A 27,235-nucleotide genomic window follows, 5' to 3' on the forward strand; every position below is an offset into this window, starting at 1 on the left:
ATAAGTGGTAGCAGATGTAGAAGATTGGGAAGAACACAAGAGAGGGATTGTCAAGTTCAAACGAAAGTTTCCCATTACTGTAAATATCATCTGTGCAAACAGTTCATGTTGGCATGTTTAATCATTTTAAAAGAAAGAGACTTGCTTTAGAACACTTGTGTTGTGAAATTTTTAAAATATATTGTTATCATTTAGTACAAGGTGTCTGAAATGGAACTATCACACTACCAGATTAGAACCTTCATTTACTTCAAGTTCTGTTGCAAAAAGTCAGCTTCAGAATGTTACCAAATAATGTGTACAGCTTTAGGTACTTATGTTGTATCATTTGACATTGGTTTGGTACTGAAAGTTAAAAAACTGTGCAATTCAAAAAGCAGAGCGTTGAAAGAAAGCATATTAATACAGTAAAACCACAGAAAATCCACTGCACAGCTGAGAAAAAATTTCTTAACAGGTGGTTTCAAAGGTTGCCTCTGCAGCAGTACATATTCAGTGACATAGAGAAACTAGTCAAGCTAAGTTTGACTATGTACTGCTCCTCTTTAGGCAGATTTACAAACTAATTTTGGCTAAAATAATCTCAAGGTAACGGATTTGACATGAAATGAAAGACAAATTATTTTTATTTTGGTTTTTTAAAGAAAAAAACTTCTGTAATTTTTATCATGAATATAACACACCGATACTTCATATTTAAAATAATAAAAATTCTTTACTTAAAAAAATTAAGTTACTTAACAAAGGGGTTGAATAACATGAAACTTGAAAGGGACAGGCATTTTTGCTTACAATCATGTATTTTATGATTTATATCTAAAAAATTTCAATTGATTTTTTTAATATTTTGAATTGTAGAAATATATTTATAGTGATTTTTACAGAATGCATTGCTCAAATGTTTAATTATAATTGTTATTATTTTAAGTATTTTTTCTTTTTCGAATTTCATTTTAATTGTTTAAGTTGCATGGTTTCTTTCGAATAACTGTTTTAAAAATTTCTATTTACCCATATGAACTGTGTAGTTTAAATCAAAGGTGAATCTTTTATTTTTTTTCCAAATACTTCCTTTATACTATATTTTTAGTCGTAGTTACTATTTTAGATAATTTTTAAATTGTTAGACTTTTATTTTAATTGTTAGTGTTGCATTGTCTCTTCAGTTAATTATTTTAAAATTTTGTATTTATTCTTTCGAACTGAGCATTTTAAATATATTTATTAATATAAATTTTCGAGAATTTGATTTTATTTATTTGAATTGCGTTTCTTTTGGAAGAATTCTTTGTAACCCAGACTACGATGTATTTGAAAACTGCATATATTAAAAGAGAAAATACAGTAAAGCACCCTTAACACGCCTTTTAGTGTTCCGTTCAGAAAAGATATATAAATAAAAGAGATGTATAACCGACATTTTAACTTAGGATGCCTTGCATACATTGCTTTAAACAGTTTTATCATTGTGGCCATTGCTTTACACAATTTTATCGTCCTCCATTTGCTTTTTTAAAATGTTATTCATATTTTAGTCAAATATTGTATTTTTGAAATCACAAGAATCAAATATCATAAGTTTAAAAAAGTTTTAAATTAAAAAAATACAAATACTAAATTTTACGCAAAAAATTATTTTTTCTTTTTTCATCAGGCATTCTGCTTTATTCTTGCTCTTTTTCTTCAGGCATTCTGAAAGTATATTAAAAAGCATCCAACTTTTTGAAACAGCTTGGTATTTCTGACAATCGTTTTAAATAAAGTTATCGCCTTCCATTTCATAAAGGCCTACAAGCGGTAAAGTCGCTGAACACTGGTAGTTCACTCCGGGGTTCGAATCCTGATAAATGAGGTGGTTGCATGGGTGTTTTCATGGATTTTCTCATGTGTAACGTGTATGCCAGCTGGTTTCCCATAGAAATTTCTTCACGAAGGCATTCTTCCTTTTAGGCAGATAGCCCTGCTTTGCCATAACTTAATAATCCAATTCAATCCATTTCACCAGTATTTAAGTCAGAGCTTTTATCAATCCTTAGAGGTTGGCATTTTGAAGGTATGAGATGAAAGGAAAGGCTGGCTTCATCAAGAGGTTTTGGTTTATTTAATTAAGCACACTAGGGCTATGTGCCTAAGGGTAGGGATGCCTTCGTTACACATGGGGAAAACCACCAAAACACCCATGCTGCCAGCCCGTTCGCGTGATTCGAACCTCGCACCGAACTACCAGTCTAAAACCAAACCATTTAATCTAAAACCAGTCACTCTTCACTTTAATCTGCAATGATATTATTTTTGTCTTTTCTATTAACACAAGCTGAATTGATGGTATTTGCTGGTGTACACATCCAAGTGTTTTCTCTTTGAACACCTAAATTCTTTAAAGTATTCTGAAACTATATTCAAAAGCTTCCAACTTTTTGAAACATCTTGGTATCTCTGAGAGCCAAATTTCCCTTCAAATTTTTGCTTACTTTTCTCTCTTAATTTTCTTCTTTCTTTCTACAGTTATTTTCAGTGCTCACACAAGAAAATTAAGACTTCAGTGCTAGACTTCCATAAATTTTGCATTCTTGTCAATTTTTTAAAAATATCAATTGCATCAACTGAGTTTCAGTTGAAGACAGCTTTTCATTTTCTTGACATTTTGACTATAAATAAAGTATAAAGTCCAAAGGATAAATATTTTAATTAAAGATTTTTGCTAAATGACAAAGAAATAAAACAGCCCAGCAGTGTTTATTCTGTACCACCGAGTGACCCGATTCTTATATCGGCTGAAACAATCTAAATCATATTCAAGATCATGTTTTTTTATACAATCTATAACGTGAGAGAAAAATTAGCTTCTTAAAACATTTCTTTCTAAGAGGATTAATATAAAAATTTATATATATATCAAACTGTCAAACTTTTAAATTTTAATTTATGTGATGGTTATAATTAAAGTTCCACTTTGAAATGGTCATAAAAGGAAAACTACCGGACCAAATGTTATCAAACTTGGGAATCGTGTGAAGGAGGTTATGGGAATTTATTTTCCGCGGGGTAAAACAGAGTGAAAAAACTCACCACTGTATGTGCTATTGTTAAATGAGATAAGGCAAGAAAACATCGGTTTAAAATGTGTTTAATCGTTTCCGAAACGTGTTACAAAGCATGTTCAATGTAGCGTCCAGCATTTTCCGAAAACAAGTTCAATCCTGTTACTGCATTCTCAACAGCAGCTCTTAGCGTATCAGGAGGAATGTTATGGACATGTTGGTGTATCACATTTTTCATTTCTGCTAAATTGTTTAGATTATCACCATAAACAGTGCTTTAGAGATAACCCCATAGCCAAAAGTCACAGAGGTTGAAGTCTGGTGGGAAGTGGGGATGTGTCAGCCTATAAGACGTTCATTTGTGAAATGTTGCCTAAGTAACTGTGCGACACATGTTAGGTGGGGCCCAGCCCTGCATAAAAATTGTAGTATCTATAATGCCACCTTACTGCAGTTCATGTATCACGAAACATTTTAACATTGACTCTAAGCGAGCTGCAATCACAGTGGTCTAGCTGTCGACTGCTCTTCAGAGAAAAATGGTTCAGTTATGAAACTAGCTGTCATTCCACTCTGAAGCAGAGCAGCGTGAAATTAATAAAACAGATTTCGGAATGGTTAGGTAAACAAAGGATTATGCCTTTATCCATTTTTTGCAGCAATTCCACTTTTTATTTAATGGACTTCGAAACATACTTTCGCTTTGTAGATCCTTTACATATTAGTAAATATATATCGGAAAATCTATTTGACATAATCGAAAGTTCAAGCTTACTTTTATAAAATTGCTCTAACAGTCTGCGAAAAATAATAAGCCATATCCAATTCGAAGATTAAGGGACAACGCAATCTGCAACATTAACTGAATTAGATAATTTTAGCTTAGCTTATACCGTTCGTTATATATTAAACACGCATGCGTAAACGTATTATGCACATGCCCACATGCATATTCGCAGCTGTAAATTTCTTACGCGCATGCGTCGACGCGAATGTTTGTAGCTTTGAGGTCCGGATTATGGGTGTCCGAATTAGTGACTTTTGACTGTACTTAGGATAATGGACCAAATCTGAAAAAAATTTCCCCTTCCTCCTAAAATAAAATATTGAAAATTCGACCTTGAATTTATTGGATTATCAAAATATTCAATTTGACTGATCTTCTAAGTCCTAGTCCAATAACAATTCCATCAAAAATTCCGAATTACTGAAGCTGAAGTAAAAGGTTTAGTATATATTCACTGTATTTTAATAAAGTAATCAGAGTGTAATAAAAATAGATTATAGAATTTACGCTGATGCAACTTTTTATCTGAATGCACAACATGTAATGGAAGAGAAGGTTTGTAGAAATCTGTTTTTGTCATGCCTCTAAAAGTAGATGTCATACTCCTTTTGTCTCTTCAATGCCAAAAAACTTTCCTTTGAGAGGCAACTTTAGTTTTGTGGAAATAAAAAAAATTCACAAGAATTTGAAGAACATGCAGGACGATTTGAGTACACATACTTATTTTCGGAACACAAGCGGTTTATTGAATAATGAAAAGATGCATTGTCATGCAATACAAAACATTTGGAATACACTTTCTGACTGAATAACATAAGATTAAAAGTCATCTGCTTAATTCACAGCCATTTACAAATCAACTACTTGGGGAATTGCAGAAACGTTTTGCTACCTGAGCTTGTAAGACAAACCTAATATCACTGGATAATCTTCTGAGAACATTCCTTCTTTAGCTCATATTCCAAGGATATTAGTGAATATAATTATTGCAAAAGAAATTGAATATTTATTTGCACTACGGCTTGGTAGTTTACTAACGATAATTAAGTTAATTATTAAATTAATAATTAAAGTTAAATTCTGCTTTTTGTGCTGCTGCTAAAAATACAACAATATTTTAAATATTTACAAATAAAATATTAAATTGGAGATTTAATTTGAGTCTTACCAGTTGCCTAGCATTTGAAGATTGTTAAATACTAATTGTTTGTTGCTAAGTCTAACCCAGGCTGCATAGTTGGTTTTCTTAGATTTCTAGGTTCTCTTTACAAAGGTCCTCTATGAAAGCATCTTAACCAAATAGCTCCCATGTTCTTTCTATGTTCAAATAACCAACTAACCTAGTTTAAGTGCGATTTCCAAGTGAAGCTACTAGCAAAACCAAATACTCATTAAAAATCATGTAGCTTGCCAATCGGGAGTACCGTGAAAGATACAGCGTCAATAATTGAATTGCTGTTACGGTACACTGTTTCTAAACTTAGGTGGTCATTCCTTAATTAAATATGATTGATTTGTAACTTCTACTAGAGCTTACAGTAAGAATTGAAATGTGAATAAATAATATCTTGTGCAATATTGATTAATATAAAATTAGAAATATTTACATAGAAAAGTATTTGCATTCAGACAGAAAGTTTTTTGAAATATTTGCAATTACTTTATAAGAAGGAGTTATTAATAACCGTAATAATTACTTATAATATTGCTGCTGATTAGAATTCAGTTCTTGACAATTACATTCTAAATTAGAATTTTAAGGATGTAGTGAAAATACGCTACGCAGAAAAATACATCTTAGGATAAAAAAATTAGTCGATTTTTGATGATTAAAAACTTCTTAAATTCATTTAATAAACATTGTAACCTCGTTGGTAATTGAATCCAGAATGTTGAATGTCGTATGTAATTATTCTTACTTGTCCACAGAACCTGCTGACATATTGAACCATTAAGTAGCTGCAGATAATTTCTGCATAACCATTGAACTTCCATTAATTTGGTCTCTAGAGGGTTGTATGTTTATATCATAATTTCACTAATTGATTATTTTAAATCTTATGTTTCTGTAAAAATATACTATGCTTTAAAAATATGGATGATAGTATCAGCTGCTCTTTCAACCACTTCATAAGCAACAGTTTCTTTAGAAATAAATTATGCAGTTAATGTCATAAAATATTTTAATAAAATTCAAATAAACATCAAACGAAAGTTCTCAGTTTTAGACAATTCGATCTAAACGAAGTTAAAGTTAAGTAGCAGATGATAAAACGCCAAAGATAAAAATTTACTCTTACAAATATTTTTTTTTTTTTAAAGGAAGAAAAGAAATTTTTTTAAAAAGTTAAAAATTTGAATAATGTCATCTTTAATTTAAAAAATAATAATTTTTCACATAGTATTAATAAATATTTATTGCATATCATTGAGGGAAAAAATTTCATATAATTAATTCTCTGTAAAAATTTATTTGAAATTTAAGATTTAAAATAGCTGTGGCAATTCACTGTAACAAAAATCCATAAACCACATTTGGCTTTATTATCGCTCAAAAAAAAGATGCCAAATTTCAAAACAAGAAAATATGTGAATTCGTGTATATCTTAGAAAATTTTAAATAGAAAAGTCTAATTTTTTGCAGGTTTGCTTAGAAATACACCTACTTTTTTATGATGTCAAAAATTTTATAGGTTATAAAGCAAAATTTTTTTTCAAAAAATTTATAAAAATTATTTAAAAATAGAAATTTAAAAAATAAAACACAAAAAATGAGTAAATTTTATTTGGAATGAACCTAAATTTCGAAATGTGAAAGGACAAGTAAAAAAGTTTAATATAAAAGGAGATATTAATAAATATTTGCCAAATTCAATTAACATTGAGGAGCTAAAATTGAGTCGTAGAATCGAAATATGAAAAAAAAATTGGTATGTTATTTCAGAAAAGTCCGATTTTGTGTAAAAATTCCTATGTTGGAATAGTACTATATATAAATCTAATATATATTCTAAGTCACGCTTTTGAGACATGAAAAACGCAATTTGAATTGTGTCAATCGGTCCAGTAGAACGGGAGATATAGAACTGTCCCCCCCCTTTTTTTTAGCAGTGAACATTCTTGAAACATTAACAAATTGGGAAATGAAGTACAAACTAGTGAGAACATTAATTTGTTAATTGAAACAAATAAACTTAGAAAAGATGCAAAATTGATATAAATTAGCTAAAGTATTAAAAAGATGCATAAACATTTTTGTGTTTGTTGTCAAAATATGAATGTTTTGTAGCTTTTAATGTATAATTATACTAGCATTTTAAAATCAATATTATAAATTATAACTTCTGTAAAATGTTCTTACCGCTTTTTTAATGATTATTTAAAAAAAAAAAAAAAAATGTAACCATGTAAATCTATTATGACTAAGGGTATCTAACTACATAATTTAATTATTTGTATTTGACTGCTCACCCTTGAAAGTTATCTGTACATGCTAAAGTGAGTTATTGCCTTCCCTTAGTCCTTATTGTGGATATGTCACTTGACGTAAAATTTGTGTAAAGCTTTGGACTGAATGACTATACGATGAAATGGAACATAAAAGAAAGAAACAATATAAAGCTATTAGTAAAATGTAAATAAATAAAAAAAAAAAAAAACTACTTAATGCTAATTGTAAAAATTATGAAGTTAATTTTATTCTTGACTTTGTTTTATTATAATATATAATAAATATTTGTTTATGTAATAAATATTTGTTTTATTATAATAATGTATTATTTATAAGATATTAGATTATGTTAATATTAGAATTTGTTTAATTATAGCAAATCTTATTTATTTAGGTTTATTTTATTCTTACAAATTAAAAAAAAATGGTATTATAAAAGTGAAGTTCGGCTGTAGATAATTGCTTTAGGATTCAGTTCCTATTTGCTTGTTAGGTCCTTAAAAGTATTTAATTTCAAGGTGCAGAAATGTGTACAAACCCTGTGAACCTGACATGGGATGACATGGGCAAAGCAGCAAAATAAACATCAATAAGGCGCTGTTTGCCACCATCTAGATTTCTACCTCATCAAATTAATGTGGTGATGATTGAATGAAAAGAATGACAGTGTTAAATGAAATTGGCAGTTTTATACCTTCTGCGTAATCTAAAATCAATCTGGTAAAAGCTGTTTTGTATTTGTCTTTGTTTTTTTGTATTGTTTCTCGATTTAATAAAATAGTCATTCTTGTCATGAATATTGTTAGGATTGCTGCCATCTAGTTAGATTTTGAACCAATGTTTATGCCGAGTAATGCTCCATTAATAAAAAAGTACCATATTTTATTTAGCTTAATAACCAGTATATCATGTTTGCATCTTAAATCAAATAAGAACCCAGCAGTTGAATTCAAATGTAAGTATTCTGTCAGTATTGTTCAAGATTTAATGCTTGAATAATTCTTCAGTAAATTTTTAATTTAAAGGTTTGGGAAATATGATGAATTTTACACATATAAAATAATAATGCATATTTATCATTTCTCGCATTCTTCTCGTAGCATTTTTCAGCATATAATTTATAAATTTCTGATTTACTCTAATTTTTAACTTCCTCAAATCCAAAAAAGGGACTTCTTCCTTCATTCTTGGGTCTTTTTAAAGTGTGTTAATTTAGGCTTTTATTGGCAGTAGGAATCTCCAGATTCTAAATTAATTGACCCAGAAATGAATTTTTATGTTCTCAATTTTAATATTTGGTAGAATTGTCATATTTTTTAGTATACACATTACAATAAATAGCCAACCCATGCAGGCATGTACCACATATGTGCATGAGTACATGTGGTTTTAATAGGTTTTACATTTAACTGTCATTTCACTAAGCAGTATCCAATGGATGTAAAAATGTAAATATCAGCCATACAGATACTTTCTCCATATTATTTCATATAAAATGCTTCCTCTTATTATTATTTCTGAACAGTACCATTAATTCACAAAGTTGCCAGTGATTAGCAAATTCGAGAATATCTCCATGAAGAGTTTGCAAATAATCTAATAACACTTATGTATTACATTACATAGGAATTCAATATAACAATAACATAATTGAGTAAAAAGTGTTATTAAAAATCTAATGTGGATTTTTAATTCTCTGATAATGAAAAATGTAAAATAGGCTTTTTTGGATAAATGTGAAATGCATGATAAACTAAGATTTGAAGTTGTATTCAGTTCTCTCTATAACTTTTGTAATATTATGTGCTCTCAACTTTCATTGAAACAATGACTTTAGAGCTATCTGATAATAGTTGAAATGTAAAATCTGATGCATTCTTGATATTGTGTGCCTATTGTTTACATATTCTTAAATGATTTATTTTTATTCTGATTCTGTATATAGATAATTAAATTGTTATTTTTAAAACCTGTAAGATTGCAAATATTCATATATAGTAGGTTATATATAAGTTTATCTAATGCAGATTTTAGAATTATTATTTTTATTATTTTGATAGAGTTGCGAAATTACTTGAGAGAAAACTTCAAATAAGTTTGGTTCAAGTTGCAAAGTAGTTAATGTACATTTATGTAACTTCATTAAATCTAAGTTAATTTTAAATTTTTAAGGAAAGATAGTTTTTTAAGGAAGTGAAAAGATTTATCATAATCTAATGATTAAACTGTTTTTGCCTTTTTATTACATTTTATTGCCATGCTCTTTTAATTACCTTTTTTTCCCCTTTTCATTGTTACAGTTATTCTCTAAAGAGTACATAAATCTTCTAGTTACAGTATATTTCTTTGGCTTAGGAGTATTAGCTCTCACTCATATTATAAGGTAAGTTGTTTTCACAGAAAATAAATTATTCTTTCTAAAACTGGCATATTGCTCAAAAATAGTTTCAAACATTGATGAGTTTAAAGTTTTTTCTCTTATTTTATTTTAGTCCTTATGTTTCAAGGCTAGTCCCAGGAAGCTACCAAGCTGAACATAACATTGTTTATAACAGGGTAGCTGGAGGTGAAAGGGAAGGTATTTATTAAAATTAACTTTAACTTATTAAACTGAATGTGTTTGCAAAAATATTAAGTGAATCTCTGTATTTTTAAAATATATGCAAAAATTGTGCAGATGAATCATTGCAGTCTATTTACTGTCTCTTTGAAGAAATGCCTTTGTAACCTGTTCAGTAATTACTACTAGGGTAATAAAATTTACTGCCCAAAAGTTTAGCATATGCACAGCAGTAATACAGATAATTATTATTAACACTGGTATCTTTAGAAAATCAATAAAATTCAAGTAGGTAGTCTTCAGTGCATGAGATCAAGTTTTCTTTGCAGTGTTAGCCATTTTGATGAAGATTATTGTAGGTTATGTGCATATTTTCTTCATTGGCACAGTATTTATTTTCCTGTAATATGCTTTTAAGAAGAAACAAATTAAGTTGTTGTCTAAAAGATATTATGATTAAGCTATTCTAGACCAAACATTATTACTTGCTTTGGAGAAGTTTGTAATTGTCTGATGAGAGAGATATATTTAATGTAATTATAATTTAATTTTTCTGGAACATTTGTCTGCATACCATTTAGAAATTTTAACTAAAGTTCTGGGATTCAAAGTTCTGGTTTGGATTTTGAAATAGAAATATTTTGCATTGTACTTTTGTCAACATTCCGATGAAATATAATTTTATTAATAAATTTAATAATTATTAATATTACATAAACATAAAAAATCTGACATTTGTAATTGAAATGAGTAAATAATGGGTAAAACTCTGAAATTTTCAGATTTATTTGACAGTTGTGGAGAAATTTGGTACTTGTGTTGCAATAAAGGTACCTAGTTATGACCATATAAATGATGTTAAATGTTTGAAATATGTAGAAGTGATGTAACTCTTATGTTAAAAATGTTGCGGAAAATGCATTATGGCAGTTCTATTTGAAATAATAATAATAAAAAAATAATAGTGTCTAGTTTTATACGAAGTAACATTCACTGGAATGTGTGCTTACTGCAAGATTCTAAAGTCACTGATATTCTAGAAACACCGAGAATACCTCTTTTGGTATCTCTTGAAGGCTGGCCATCATACCATTTTGGATATCTTAAATTGTCTGAAAATGTTGATCCACTGAATTATTTTTTTATAAGAGAGAGCAGCGGATGATGAGAAAACTGACAATGAAGACAGTTGTTGCATGACAAGAGTTTGTTTTTGATCAAAGGAAACTAAGTTTCTTTTCTCAAGTGCCTCTTGCTTAAAATACAGCATGGGGTCAAATGAGTCACTAATTTTTTTTTCAATTTGTTTATTTACAACTGAAACTACGTTTTCGATATCACTTCATGTATTTCTGTACAGTGTATGCTAATGCCTTTTAACAGCGAAATTCAATTATTTCAAGTTTTATGCATGATGTAAGGTTACACTCAAGCTTGCTTAAACTAAACTAGTCTATTCCTTCAAACTGTAAAACAAATTTTCATCTTTTTCTAGAAATTCAAAAGGTTAAGATGAACGCAACTGTAACATGAAATAAAACAGCTAAAAATTTTAGCCTTTTCACCTTGAAGTCTAAAGTAAATTTAACAAACATGGATTTCCTTCTGGCCACATCTGTAAACAAGTGATTAAAAATCATTTAATGTTAGGATTTCGACTGGGTTCAAACCCAGGTGAATGGGCTGGTAGCATATTTGGGTTCCATGGTTTTCGCCATGTGTAATGTGATTAGAAGAGCGTTTCCATAAGAAAACTCTCCATAAAGATATCCCTCCTTAGGCAAATAACCATTGTGGCTTTGTTGTACTCAAATAACCTAACCGGATCTCCTGCTTCTCCTGGAAATGACAAGCAGTGCACAATTGAAATTATTTACAATTACAAGTTTAATTCTATCTTAGCACATTGCTGATTAATTTCATATCTAATCATCTGCTAAGGAGGCAAATAAAGAACTTGCAAAGTTTATTCATTTATATCAGCTACTATACTAAGAAATGTACTCTAAAGTGATGCCTGCTACCAATTCCTTTTCCCTTAATTTAACCCTTTCCACTTGGGGCCTTTTTCTTGCAGTGCACCAGCAACTCGAGACGTTTCACAGCCTTTTTGACGCATGTCTTACCAGTAACTTCAAATTATTGCGCACACAAATTAATGCATAAAATTTTTATATTTTGACATTTTATATATCTTTACAACTTTATAAACATAATTTCTTAAATATTAGTCTCTAATTTTTATGTGTTTGATATTTCATGTAACAATTTCCAAGATGCATGCCCGGCTTCTCGGGCCAAGTATTACAATTATATGTTGTTTGATGCCTTTTTCCAGTTTCGTTTCTCTTAGAACAGACTTTGCAATCCTTCCTAACTCCTGTTAAGATATTGTGCAGCTTTCCATTCAAGTGGATATCTTCAGAATCGGAGATTGAAGTCAAGGCTCGATCACGGGGCTCAAAATATCGAACTCATCTTCACTTGAACTTATTTCAGTACTACATTCCATGTTTTTAGGGATAAAAAACTTTAGTAGTCTCTCTGCCATGACTGTCAAGTTCAAACAAATGCTGAAAATGCTATCCGGTTCGTGGTTGCGGGCTAATTTTAGATAAAATCTTATCTTCGTTTAAAGGGATTACTTCCATTTTACACTTCATATACAGAAAGAGCGTAGGAACCTGCTTCGAAGAAACTAAATGTCAACCGTTATTGCCGTGCATCGAGTTTCCGCATCAAACCAAGTGGTGAGCGAGAGTCACCTCTCAAGTTGCAGCATCAAATCACATGCCGCACCTCTCGAGTGCAAAGTGTTAAAATTCCTTTCATTTGCATATTCTGATAGATGCATATAAAGCAGTAGAACTCAGAAGAGATTTGTTTTAACTTGAGCAAAAATATGTTAAAATAAATTTTACAATGTGACCTGACTTTTCCATAAGCCTTTTGAACTGTAGGATGTATTATTTATTGGAGTTGTTCCTTCAAAATATATATAAAATTATGATTTGTTTCTGATGTTGTTATATTTTGAATGTTAAAGTAATATATGCTTATTTGAATATTTTCAGTGTTTTTGACTGGCCTGCTAAATTATTATTATTATTTTAAAGAGTACTGTGATATCCAGCCTTAAAATATTCTTTTAACTGCCTTCTGTGTATTAAATCATCTAATTTTCATTTTATTCATTTTTTAGAGCTTTTAAACTTTACTTTTGGCACTGGAGATTTGATTGCTCTTGGATTATGCAGCCTAATTGGAGGTGTATACTTATGGAATAAGGTTTGTAATGTGTTAAATATTTTCAAAACATTTCTCTAAAGTATCATGAATGGTATATATATAATAGCGAACAGAGTTCAGTTTTAAGTAGAAAGTTTCAAATACACAAATAATTATAAAGCAGAATTTTATAAAGGAAGATTACACATATCCATTTATTAATAATAACCGTGATGCAGAATAGGCTATTAATGTTTGTGGAATAAAATTATAAAACCATTAGTACAAGATCATTATAAATAAATATTAAAAATAATGGACATTATTATAAAAAATGACAGACAACCAGGGACTGAGCAATCAAAGGACAAAAACAATAATAACCGAATTCTGTTTTTAGTCATTTCAACACCTTTTTTTCTGCATCTAATGTAAATATATGCCATTTTCTTCTGAAAAAATCTTTTGCTTTAATTTAATAATCTAATCCATATGAGCAGCAAGCTGTGTGATTATTTTGTATCAAAGCGATTAGGAGTTTTTCAAAACATAGTATTTATTTTATGCAGTTGAACCGACCCATTCTTGCCCCAAAAATGTGTTTTGTTTCTTTTCTTCCGATAGAACAAGCTTATTAATTTAAGAAAATTAATAATTTTACTATAAATAATTATTTAATATATTATATTTAAGAAAACTTTAAATATACAAAGTACATGCATGATTTAATTGCATTCATATGCATATTAAATGTCATGTTTACTGTTATTGATTCAATGAAAAATTACAGCCTATTAAATATCATATTTCTATTATTAATCAATCATTTTTCTGTAGCATTTTATTACATGGAACAAATCTGTGATGATAATGTAATGATTATATTTTAATAAGATGGTGTAACATATAGCTATAATATTCTATGAACTTACTAAGAGTATTATATTTGAAATTGTTTTATTGTGAAAAAGTTTTTCTAAAAGGGTAGTGCCTGACCTTTCATTAATTTCAATAAAGTATTGCTTGATTATAGATAATTTATAAGTAAATGTTACTAGAGATAAAAATTTGTTCACATTAATGTAGTAAATTTGTATTTATTTTATTTAATATAGTTTTGTAAGCCATTTTTTAAGATTAACAACAGATAGAAACATATAATAAATAGCATAATTTATGGAATGTACAGCCAGTAAAGCAGCATACAGAATATAGTATATAGAAACATACCCATTTTGACGGCCATGAGAGGATTTCTTTTTCTGTGTTGCATATTGTGGCCAACTACAGCATCTTTTCCATTGATGGATGATTGAAAATAATAAGCATTTTAAGTATTTGATAATGAAAAAGTAAGAAAATTTTCACTAGCTGAAGAAACATGAATTTTATGCATAATTTAAGTACTTGCATTATTATAAAGACTTCTGAATTTCTGATCTGCTTCCTGCCTAGCCTGAAATGCATCAGTTCCTGTTTTGTACCAAGACCTGCATAATCAGCCAGTTGAAGATTGAAGATGAACTTTGAAGATGGGTAATATTGTGAGGTAGTGTTTAATGAAATTCTCTCACAATTTCCAGGATTGACACTGAAAATCATTTGGCTGTCTGTATTTGATCATTTAAGATCCTAAATACTGCATTTTTAATTAGATTTGAAGATCGTCAATTTCAATCCCCAAATAACTACAAAGGAAATAGTCACATGTTGAAAGATTGGGGATTCACTCAGAGCTGCATTCTTTGAAATGAAAAATTGTGTTTGCATTGACAGGAAGAGTTGCAAGCTGTGACATTAAGAAATTTTACAACATATAAACATAATGTTCTGAATTCACACTAACATCATTGCTTTTCATGTGAAAACAAATAAATAAACTATAGCCCAGCAATTCCATACGATGATATCTTATATATCACTGTCACTTTCTGGCTATGTGGCTTCTTTTTATGATGTCTTTGAAAATTCTTACATGACCTTACTTCATTTTCCTTCTTTACAAAACATGAAAAAGGAAAAATGGACCTAATCATTCTATATGAGATTGTTAATGAGGTTGGAATTTTTGCTTATCATTTCCAAAACTGTTTGACATGATTATCACAGGTATCGAGATGTCGGCATTCCACTTTACACCTGAGACCAAACAACAGTCATGTGAGTGGCAGCTTCCCTCTTTACCCATGCCATAAAAATTCAGATGTAGTCTGCTGGTACAATCATGGCAACTATGTTTTGGGACCAGAAAAGGATATTATTAATTGACTTTAGCTTGGTGGAACCACAAATAAACACCAACAGATACTTTGAAACACAGAAGAAACTTTGGCAATTCAGAACCGGAGAAAGAAAAATGTTAAACCAGGATATAAGCGTTCTTCACAATAATGCTCACCCACACATCGCCTGTCAGATCGTCGCTATCCTGCAAAACTTTGGTTAGAATGTCATCACTTACTCACCATGTAGTGTAGACTTAGCATCCAGTGACTACCATTTGTTCTGTAGGTTGAAAGAATATTTGTCTGGACCCGGGTTATGCTTTGATGATGAGGTGAAAGATGTGGTTCAACGCTCCCTGAAGGATGTGCAGCTAACTGGTATGACATGGACATTGTGAAACTGCCATAGCATTTACAAAAATGCATCTAATAAAATGGCGATTATGAAGAAAAATAAGCCAGTCCTCACCCTTTAAACTGATGTAAATATTGGAGAAAAAAAAGTTATTTGTATATCTAAAACTCTACTTGAAGGCTAACTTGTATGACATGGACATTGTAAAACTGCCACAGCATCTGCAAAAATGCATCGAATGAAATGGCGATTGTGAAGAAAAATAAGCCAGTCTTCAACCTTTAAACTGATGTAAGTATTGGAGAATATAAACAGTTATTTGTATATCTAAAAATATGGGAGATCTTACAATTTTTTATCACTGGTTAAATTATTAAGTAAATATGACAATGCTATGAAACAAATTTTTGAAATGCCAATAAAAAGTGTGCGATATTCGAGTCCTACCGTACAAAATGAATTGATTCAAAGTGCTGGTCATAAGTTAGAATTAATTTTGTAAACTTGATACTTGCATCTCGCTCTTATTCTTTATTATTAGGTACTACTCAAGATAAATCGATCAAACAAGAGTCGTTTTAAGGCATGTTCACATTGCTAGAGATGATAATCAAAACCCATAAATTTTATAATTTTCTCAGATTTTATGCTGTTAAAGGTCTTTTTTTTTTTTTTTTTTTTTTTTGGAAAGATTGAAAGAACTTCTCAGTTTCTTGAAAAAATAAATGCTAATTATAAAGTATTATGGACAAGTATATGTAAAAACAATTCAGCCAAATGCAGTGAGTAGATACACGACTTATGTCAAGTGATTTAATTTTTTATATATTATGTTCAAAACTTGTATATATTGATTATCTAATTAAATAAAGAGCGATCTGTTAATTCAATCTGTTCTGCTGGTATTTCTGACAAAAATTTGATGAGATTTCCACCAGTTTTCATGTTCAGCAGAATTTTGAAATCTCACATAATTTAAATGTAGGCATTTGATATTCCACTTGAAAAACTAATAAAATGACTAATTTAGACACAATTAACATGCTGAACAAATACTAATTCAGAAGTCAAGCAACAAAAATCAGCGTTATATTTTCAAATTTTCACAGGACTAGTTTCGATGATTTTACCGAACCATCATCTGCAGCTGCAAAAGCGCAAATGAAATGAACGAGATAGGATATAATGATTAGATAAGATAAGAAAGCCTGGACAGAAAGTAATAAAATGACTCTTTTTAAAATTTTAGACAGGAAGTGTTTTTATTTCTTTCTTTCTTTCTTTTTTTTTTTTTTTTCCATGAACTGCATTTTTATAAGTTCAATTTTCTGGAATTCTGCATATCCTTAGCTTTCTGAATTTTATTGTAGTTTGTGATATTCGACTAGATGATGTACATGCTTTTTAAGTAGTAAAATTTCTGAATAATTCTACAATATTATTTCTAATAGTGTTTGTTTTTGTGTTTTCCAGTTTTGTATTATTTGTTTTTAATAGCTTAATTTTATATATATGTATAGAGAGAGTAAGTTTTTAAGTTAAGTAGTTTGTATTTAATATTTTCTATATAATGCTGTTCTAGATTATAGTATCAGCAATTATTATAACAATTTTTCTTTTTTTCTAGCACTGGGTCGTGAACAACATTTTTGGCTTAGCTTTTGCTTTAAATGGAGTGGAGTTTCTTCACCTGAACAACATTATCATTGGATGCACACTTCTTGGTGGTTTATTCATTTATGATATATTTTGGGTAAATGAAATTTTAATATTGACATTTTTAAATATTTTCTTTTTCTTTCTTTTCTTTTCTTTTTTTTTTAAACAGTTTGCACTTTTAAGTTTTTTTTAACCTTCTCCAGTGTATTTTTTAATAAAATAACATTAACCACTTCCCAGTTTGGGTACTTGGAAATGGCGCTTTTTTTATTTTCCCGTAGTCTAATACACTGATTTGCCCGAATTTTTTGCTTGTTTAGTGTGTAATGTTTCTGACAGATGGCACTAGTAATCCAGTGAAGTTAGAATTGCAAAACAACTGGTTTCAAGGTTATGTTTTACTGAATTCTTTTACGCAAGTAAAGGCATGAAATTTCTTTTCACTAGCTCAGTGTCCCGGCTACTGCGACTGATTTGCCCGAATTTTTTGCTTGTTTAGTGTGTAATGTTTCTGACAGATGGCACTAGTAATCCAGTGAAGTTAGAATTGCAAAACAACTGGTTTCAAGGTTATGTTTTACTGAATTCTTTTACGCAAGTAAAGGCATGAAATTTCTTTTCACTAGCTCAGTGTCCCGGCTACTGCGAATACTATTTCTTCTAAATTTGGAGCTAAAATAAAAGAAGAAATGAATGATAATGAGTAGCTTATAACTAAAGATAACTCTGATATTGACTCAGATAGTGAATCTGAAATTTCACTAAATGATTCTGAAAGTAATGACAGTTTGTTGTCTGACTTCTCTAGTGATGAAGAAATGGAAAGTATAGATAATCTAACACAAAATTCGGAACTTTTGTGAACTTGATATTAATAATCCTTCTTTCTTGATATTAATAATTCTTCTTTGGAATCGAACAGATATGCAATAACAATAAAACATTTTAAATTCTGACATCTATTTTTGTACAGTGTTCTTTCCAGTTCGCTTACTTGTTCGAAAAAAGCCAGCTTTAAGGAAAAATGTGCATTTTATGATGAAAATAAAAATTAAGCATAAATCAATAAATTCCAACACTTGTAATAGTTTTTACTTCTGATCTGATAACGAATTTCTTCATAGAAATGTTTATCAAAAATATACTTATTTTTGTCATAATGTGACGGAAAAAAGAAAATGTTAAGTGGTTAAGGAGTTTCATGAAGCATTAATTTGCACTTGTAGATAATTTTTTTCCTCCTTCCATGAATTTTTTTTAAAACAATATAGTGATAATCTTCATGATCATTGCCGGTTTGAAATGATGAAATGAATTAATATATATGCAAATATATTAAATAACACTTAAATTATGCTGGAAAGATAGTTTCTCTAGTTTATAAATAATGTATATATGTAAGATAAAATTATATGAATCAGAATAACTAAAAACATTAATTCTTCCTCTTTATTCTAAAATCGTAATAACTTCTCTGCATTGCGTCATTTCTAGATCACTCTATGGCCCGCGCAACTCTGATGACGTAATAATTAAGAACTGAAACTGACCTTGTAAACCAAAACTTTTCTCTTCGCGTGCTTCCATCTTTCATAACTACGTACTTCAGCTTTTGCTCTGTGCTGTGCTAAGATGTAATTTCGCTGGCTTGCTTTCTATCTCAAAAATATCAAAAATGTAAATCTTCTGTGGAAAGGCACGACTAGAGTGCCAAGTGATTGTGGCCACAAATATCAATTGGGAATAAAAATGGAATTAAAACTGCCTCGACTGCCAAGTTCTTTAAATACTACGCAATCAAAATTCTTCAATATGGATCTAATCACGCATCGACACTGCTCCGTTTTTTCCTTTGTGCTTTATTATGACAATTATTTATTTATTTCTTTTTTTCACTTTTTCATAAAAAATTTTTTAATGCAATACAAAAACTCAGTACACACCATAACTAAAATGTAGATGAAAATCAGAAAAAAATAGGTCAAACTATTAATAAAATTATTTTTGTCAGGAACAAAGCAACTTGTTGATCAAGAATTCATTTTACTGTTAAATATATTACGTGAATAACTGTATCATTTTTAAATGAGTAGTATGCCTTATTTCCTAAATTTATCAGCTAGTACAAACAAAAATATTAAACTATATTGCAAAACATCTAGATGATCTTATGGAACTTATAATTAACTTAGCATTCAATGAGTAGTGATTTTTAGCCTACCATCAGTATATATATATGTCATATTAAAAGCACAGGAAAAATGAAAATTAATATCATAAATAATATTTATGTGCATTACATTTAATTATAAGTAATGATTATGTAAAAGTTTATTTTGTGATATTCTGCGATAACAAGAACCTTCCCGGAAGAATTATGATTATGTGAACTCTCAAACAAAAAGACTTTTGGACTGAAATGCTGAAAAATTCAATAGGACTCTAAAAATTAAAAATTTATTTAAAAAAAAATGATATTTATAAATTATACTTTTATAGAATGAAAATTTTATGATTTGTCTTTAAAAAGGCTTCTCTGTCGCTACGCCTTTTTCTTTTTGAAGGGGGGAATATGTAAGATAAAATTATATGAATCAGAATAACTAAAAACATTAATTCTTCCTCTTTATTCTAAAATCGTAATAACTTCTCTGCATTGCGTCATTTCTAGATCACTCTATGGCCCGCGCAACTCTGATGACGTAATAATTAAGAACTGAAACTGACCTTGTAAACCAAAACTTTTCTCTTCGCGTGCTTCCATCTTTCATAACTACGTACTTCAGCTTTTGCTCTGTGCTGTGCTAAGATGTAATTTTGCTGGCTTGCTTTCTATCTCAAAAATATCAAAAATGTAAATCTTCTGTGGAAAGGCACGACTAGAGTGCCAAGTGATTGTGGCCACAAATATCAATTGGGAATAAAAATGGAATTAAAACTGCCTCGACTGCCAAGTTCTTTAAATACTACGCAATCAAAATTCTTCAATATGGATCTAATCATGCATCGACACTGCTCCGTTTTTTCCTTTGTGCTTTATTATGACATATATATATATATTAGAAAAATTGTTTCATGCATTACTTCCAAGGACCATGAATAATATAGTTTTTTTTAAATCAGTATAGTCTAGTCCTCTACTGCAGTAAAAACCATTTAAAATCTCTAAAGAAAAATGCTGTTTCAAAAAATACCAAATTCAAAAATAAAATTTTAAGTACTCAAAAAGTAGTTAGTAATGTCATTGATCACAGATTAATTGACTTGTCAAGGGGAACAAGCCAATCTACTATCAATCAACATTAAGTACTCAAAAAGTAGTTAGTAATGTCATTGATCACAGATTAATTGACTTGTCAAGGGGAACAAGCCAATCTACTATCAATCAACAATAACACGATTAAGGAAGAGTGTTTCGTCTTTTTTCTAAGTAGGGGTTAAATTATTATTTGAAAGAAATGAGTCCATTTAAGCCAAAAGACCTGTCATAAACTAAATAAAAATAAGTTAGATATTCCCCTGAATTCAAGTTACCCATTAAGAACAGAATGAGATCCTCACTTAAGAAAAAAATATTCCCCCGATGCTGTCATATTCACTCAAAATCAAAAGTAAAAACAAATGTTATACATTTTTAATATTAAAATTAAAAATTTACATAATATTTTAAATTAAAGTTTAATAAAAAATAGTAATTTATATATTTTAAAAACAATGTCAGGAATTAAACTGACTTATGTGCAAAATTTAAAATGAAATAACTGGAAATGTAGTTGTGTTCGGTGATGGGATGTAAGAGTTTTGTCGTAAAAAATGTTGTTCTCTATTTTAGAAAGGTTAGTTTTAAATTGGCGAGGAAATCTTACTTTAAATTTAAAAGCTTCTTGGAGATAATATATTTAAAGTAGGCTATATATATAAATTATTCTGGGAAGATAATTTCTCTAGTTTATAAATAATATTTATAAATTCAAGATGTTAAAAATGCATTTTATTTGGCTTCTAAAATGAAAATAACTATTCTATATTAATCAATGATTGCATATTTAATGTTTATGTAATTTATTAGAAAATTTTTAGTAATTTGCATACTTAATGAAATACATATTATGGGTATATTTTAGGTTTTTGCAACTGATGTTATGGTAACAGTTGCGAAGTCTTTTGAAGCACCTATTAAATGTATGTATTCAATATGAAATGTTATTATACATATTTTACATGTTTTTATTGCATTTAAAAAGCACCATTTTATTGTTTTACCTTAATTTTATATATTAATATTTCATTTTCCCCCTCTTTTTTAGTGGTTTTTCCTCAAGATATTTTAGAAAATTGGTTAAATAGCAGTAATTTTGCAATGTTGGGGCTTGGTGATGTTGTTATTCCTGGTATTTTCATTGCTCTACTTTTGCGTTTTGATGAAAGGTATGTTATAAATACTTTTTAAAGTGATTAATATATTTTGCATCTTAAGTACACTATGTAGAGCTACACAGAGGTGAGGTTTTAATTAATATATAAATTATGTGTAGTAGAATTAAAAATTTTTAAATGTTATATAAAATTCATTTCCCATGGCAATAAGTATATGGTCTCTCCACTAATGATCCGTAACGGGTAACAAATAAGAATTAATATTGTGTTAGGAATCAGGTTTGCAAAAAAATTTTTGTCTTTTATTTATTTATTTATTATTTATTCTTATTTTTTTTTTTTTTTTTTTCCTGTCTTTAGTGGAAGTGAAGAGAAAAATATGCTATTGCAAAATAATCCTAACTTTGCAAAATATTATCTTAGATCTGCAGTCAAAAGTCTTTAATCCGGACTAGTCAGGACTTCAGCGATTTCGAATTATAGATCATCAGTTTAAATCTGGTAAGATGGCATGCAGAAATTATAAAATTAAAAATATGAAACCGTAATTTATGAAATAAAGAGCAATTGTGACATAAAGGGTATCAAAATTTACAAAAAGAAGCTTAAAATTTATTTGTTTACTTTATTAAACATTTCTTTCAACGCACGCATGCATAAAGCATACATTACGCATAGTCGAAATTAGGAAATTGCAACCAGAAAATTATTTGATGTGTATTCGTGATATTTACAATGACGAGGAATTTGATTTAAATCGTATCAAAAACGGAGTACATCGAGATGAAGTAACATAAATAAGTAAATAAGCCAAATAAAATAAAAACATCTGCCCTGAAGATAAGGATAGTGCTTACAGATCAACTTCCAGTTCATTGCGCCCCCCCCCCCCTCTGTGTCACTTTCTTCACTATCGGAAGCAAATTATAATGACGAGGAATTTGACTTTAATCATATCAAAGACGGAGTACATTGAGATGAAATACTACATTTAGTAAGGAATTATAAGCTAAATAAAATAAAAACATCTGCCCTGAAGATAAGGATAGTGCTGACAGATCAACTTCCAATTCATTGTGCGCCGCGGTGATATGATTTAAATCAAATTCCTCGTCATTATAAATATCACGAATACAAATCAAATAGTTTTCTGGTTGCAATTTTCTAATTTTGACTATGCATAATGTATGCTTTACACATGCGCGCATTGAAAGAAATGTTTAATAAAGTAAACAAATAAATATTAAGCTTTTTTCTTGTAAATTTTGATACCTTTTAGATCATAATTGCTCTTTATTTCGTAAATTATGGTTTCATATTTTTAATTTTATAATTTCTGCATGCCATCCTACCAGATTTAAACTGATGATGTATAATCCGGAATTGCCGAAGTCCCGACGAGTCTGGATAAAAGACTTTTGACTGTATTTCAGCATTTAAAGTGTATAAATATTAAAAGTCTAATGCAAAAATATATATATTTTTTTACCTGAAGTAATTCAGTTTGTGTATGAAATTTAATTTTAAATAGAAAAGTTTATTAAATGAATTTTGATATACTATTATTTTTGTAATTTTGTTGCTAAAGGATTTTAATGGCATTTTCCCCTTTTTTTTATTTTAGCTTAAAAAGAGGACAAAAATTATATTTCTACTCTAGTTTTGTTGCATACTTCTTGGGTCTAGTACTTACTATATTCATAATGTCATATTTCAAACATGCACAGGTATGAATCTGATTAATAACTAAAACTTTAAATTTTCTATGTTTTTTTTTTTTTTTTTTTTTTTTTTTTTAATTATTTAGGCCCATTGCAATTTTCATTGCTTTTTAGTTAACTGTGTTATTAAAAATACTGTGTTATAAAATGTGAAGTTTGCAATAAAAGAAATAAAGGAATTTAATGTTTTTGATATTCCTCACTATAATGAAATTTAAGGAATCCAAAGTTTTGTTCAATACTGCACTGATAAGGTGGGGGGGGGGAACACATCACATAAAAATTTATTTATAAAGCACACGTATTTGCTAAAATCAAAAATAATAATAAATAAATAAATAACTTTATCACATTTGCCAAAAAAAGGAGATTTATAACTCAAATTAAAATATATATATATATAAAGATATAATTACAATTACTGTTACTTGCAATTAATAAATTTCTTTTCTGTTATTTAATATTTCTGTACATTAATAATTTTACATGATAAATTACTTAGCATAATTGTAATGGTAGTCATAGACCCATCCCTTTTAAATTACATATTAAAATATTTATTTTTAATTAGCATTTGTTCAGATAATGGTAGATTACATGGTCTTTGAATGGCAAACCATTTCAACGATGCTTCTTCAGTATTCTTATGATTGGCCTTTAACTTTTTCCTCATGTGTGAATTTTTTTTTTTTTTTTCCTATGAGCGGAAATCGTCGAATCTCGATTTTTCCAAATAGAAATTATAGATTTGGATAAAAATGTATTTCGAGAATATATTGATTTGGCTGCATCCATTCTGTATTTTTTAAATAATACTCCCCTTGACTTCAATACAGAATGCTATGTGTTTACTGCCTGGCATACCAATGAATTTTTAATGATCAAATTTTCACCTCCATAGCGTGAAGAGAGATTAAAAATGTATATATATAGATATGTTTGTATGTATGAGTGTGTAAAATTTCAGGTTTCTAAGAATTTTAAAATTTTTAAAAATTTTAATTAAAAATTAAAATAATTTATCCAATGTGCAGTGAGAATGCATTTATTTTTGCCAAGATATATATGTTTGCAAAGCAGAAGTGCATTAGCCTTATAAATAATATCTTAAATCTTACAGATGATCTAAAGAATGCAAAGCTCCCCATTCAGAAGTCAAAACTTCGAAGTTGTAAATACTGAAATGAAAGCAAACAATAAGGAAATTTTTTCGATTTCTTCAAAGGCATATCACCTGTACACCCCAAACTCGTGAGAGACTATTCGTTATTTCATCTTTTCCTGAATAGCAGACTTTCAAAATTTCCATCATAGTGTCAACTTTGGATAGAGCTCTGTTTGATAGCTCAGTGAATGATTTTGAATGGCATCAGAAAGTACATTCATGTTCTTTGATTCTATTGCAAACACCATATGATGTGTGTGACCATTGAAACGATGTGCGTGTCCTGGTTCTCCAAGAACGAGGTATTACCCCTTGCTTCCACAGTGTTTGGATAGAACACAGGGAAGAATGGAGCTAAAGATAAAAAGCTTCAGCTCCATTTGATCTTTTTGGAAGATTTTCAAACTAAACCTTTTTTTAAGGCTAAAAAATTGCTTTTTATTCAGATCAATGCAGTAATGTATATAGATTAGGTTAGCAAGAAAGTAATTTCAGTTTATACAAATAGAGAGCATTACGTTTGTTTTTGTTATTTGTCTGTGAATCTTATATTTTTTTTTTCTTTTGAGATTTGTCAGGAGACACTTTTAGGTTGCTATAGAAATAAATTATGTGTATTTTTGTTAATAGCTATTAGTTTAGGGTCAGTTTTAACATGGCTGCAAAAATAAAGATTTTTAACATATTTTTATAAGAAGGTGGCTGAGACTCATGAAGAGATGTGTGAAGTTTATGGTGTTGATTGCTTAACACAAAGCATATGCCAGAATTGGTTTAAAAATTTTGTGCTGGAGATTTTTCAGATGAAGATGACTAACGTATCTGGCCGACCTTCTGAAATTGGTGATGACAAAATTAAAGCCATAACTGAATCAAATCATCATATAGCTGTGTGAAAGATTGCAAAAAGATTAAATGTATCACACACAACATTTGAAAATCACATAAGATGTCTTGGAAACATTAAGACGTTCGATATTTAAATATGAATTGAAAGAAATTTGCTTAACGTACATTTATTAGTACACATTTCAAATGTAATGCAGTGAACCCTTTTTTTTGAAATAAATTATCACTGGTGATGAGAAATGGATCATCTTCAATAACATTAATGAAAAAGGGTCATGGTCCAAGCATGATGAATCAGCACAAATCATATAGAAAGTCAAATTGCATTTTAAAAAACAATGCTGTCAATTTGATGTGATTAGAAAGATTGTACTTTAGCAAAAAAGATTGATCATGTGGTTCCAGCAACCGAGCAATAAACTCAGATGTTTACTACCAACAACTTATGAAATGCAAAGAAACAATGAGAGAGTAAAGGCCAAAATTCTCAAATCACAAATGGATGATGTTCCACCGCAACAGTACCAGGTCTCGCTAATCTTTAGCAGCATGTACAAAATTACTGGAGCTTGGTTGGGAAGTGATGTTGCATCCCTATGTAGCCCCAACCTTGCACCATCGGATTATCATTTATTTCCAAAGTTTACAAAACTTCTTAAATGGTAAAAATTTCAGTAATAATGATGACCTCAAATCACACTTGGTTGAGATTTGTACTAATAAAGACCAGCAGTTGTATGAGTGCGGGATCATGAAATTACCAGAAATGTGGCAGAAGGTCATTCATTGAACAGAATAGAAGATATTTGACTAATTAATATTCATTTTTTATATAAAACAATGTAGTTTTATTTCACCCTAAAACAAAATTACTTTCTTGCCAACCCAATATATATGTGTGTGCATGTGAATTATCTGTTAAAGTAGATTAGACGTGACAGATTAATTTATTTTAGAGTGGAGATACTGAAATATATATTTATGGGCAGGAAATGATATTCAAGTAATAAAAAGTATTAAAACGTGCATCTATATAGTTTTAATATTTGTTATCATTTTAAGCCCCAAAATTACTTATAAATGAAACTGGATAATTTAATTTTTTAAATTCAGTTTATAACAGATGGGACACTTGTATTTTGATTCACAAAATATGCATGCACCAGTGATTGATTGTTTAAAGCTTTGAACTGTGTTAATTTGTCCTTTGCTCTCTTTGGAATTGACAGGCTTGCTGCATGGGTTTTTTATAGTTTTACCCAAGTGTTGCATGAGTACAAGCCAGTTCTCCCTTAAAAAAATCCTCTGTAAAGGCATCACTTTCATGGATAGTTTTCACATGCTTAACCATAGTTAAAATCAACCAGTCAATCAAAAATGTATGCATTATTTTGCCATATGCACATTGACAGTGGCTGCCTGTTTTGTCCATATATGGATGTAGTTAGGGGTAAAGTTTAAAATGAAGTAAAGTATTCTGGATTGACATGCTAAAAACAACATTTGAACATAAGTCAAAACAGAAGCTTTCACTGATGATCCATCTGCTTTGTCAGCTGAAGGTGGAATGAATTGCTCATTTGAGTTCTCTCTCTTTTATTGCTTTCTGCAGTTTCTGTATTTTTCAGAATCAATGTCCTGATATATGGTAGGTTGAAAGCAAGATACGTGTTGCAAAATGATCTAGGGGCAATTTCTAGTATTTCTCTGATTTTTTAGACTGCTTATTATGCTAAGATTTTTGATGATTTTGGCTACTCCCATTTAGTTACTAATCTGGATGCTTCAAAAAGTATTTAGTGTGCCATTTTCATTGG

The 27,235-nt window shown here is 29.4% G+C and overlaps 1 protein-coding gene across 3 annotated transcripts in view; it reads left to right on the top strand.

Moving 5' to 3' along the window:
• Positions 1–27,235, top strand: part of LOC118189729 (signal peptide peptidase) — a 43,251-nt gene that overhangs the window by 8,238 nt on the left and 7,778 nt on the right. For all 3 annotated transcript variants that reach the window (XR_015038261.1, XM_035360389.2, XM_035360390.2), the window contains exons 3-9: positions 9,580–9,662; positions 9,772–9,857; positions 13,042–13,127; positions 17,275–17,400; positions 21,431–21,488; positions 21,614–21,734; positions 23,308–23,410. Coding sequence is in view for 2 of the 3 variants with exons in the window: in XM_035360389.2 (XP_035216280.1) it covers positions 9,580–9,662; positions 9,772–9,857; positions 13,042–13,127; positions 17,275–17,400; positions 21,431–21,488; positions 21,614–21,734; positions 23,308–23,410 (663 nt within the window). In the remaining variant the exon portion in view is untranslated. The remainder of the gene's footprint in view (positions 1–9,579; positions 9,663–9,771; positions 9,858–13,041; positions 13,128–17,274; positions 17,401–21,430; positions 21,489–21,613; positions 21,735–23,307; positions 23,411–27,235) is intronic.

The sequence above is a fragment of the Stegodyphus dumicola genome, chromosome 12, assembly GCF_044657685.1.
Source record: "Stegodyphus dumicola isolate Sdum_Otavi_A_Nest chromosome 12, ASM4465768v1".
NCBI classification, from domain to species: Eukaryota; Metazoa; Arthropoda; class Arachnida; order Araneae; family Eresidae; genus Stegodyphus; species Stegodyphus dumicola.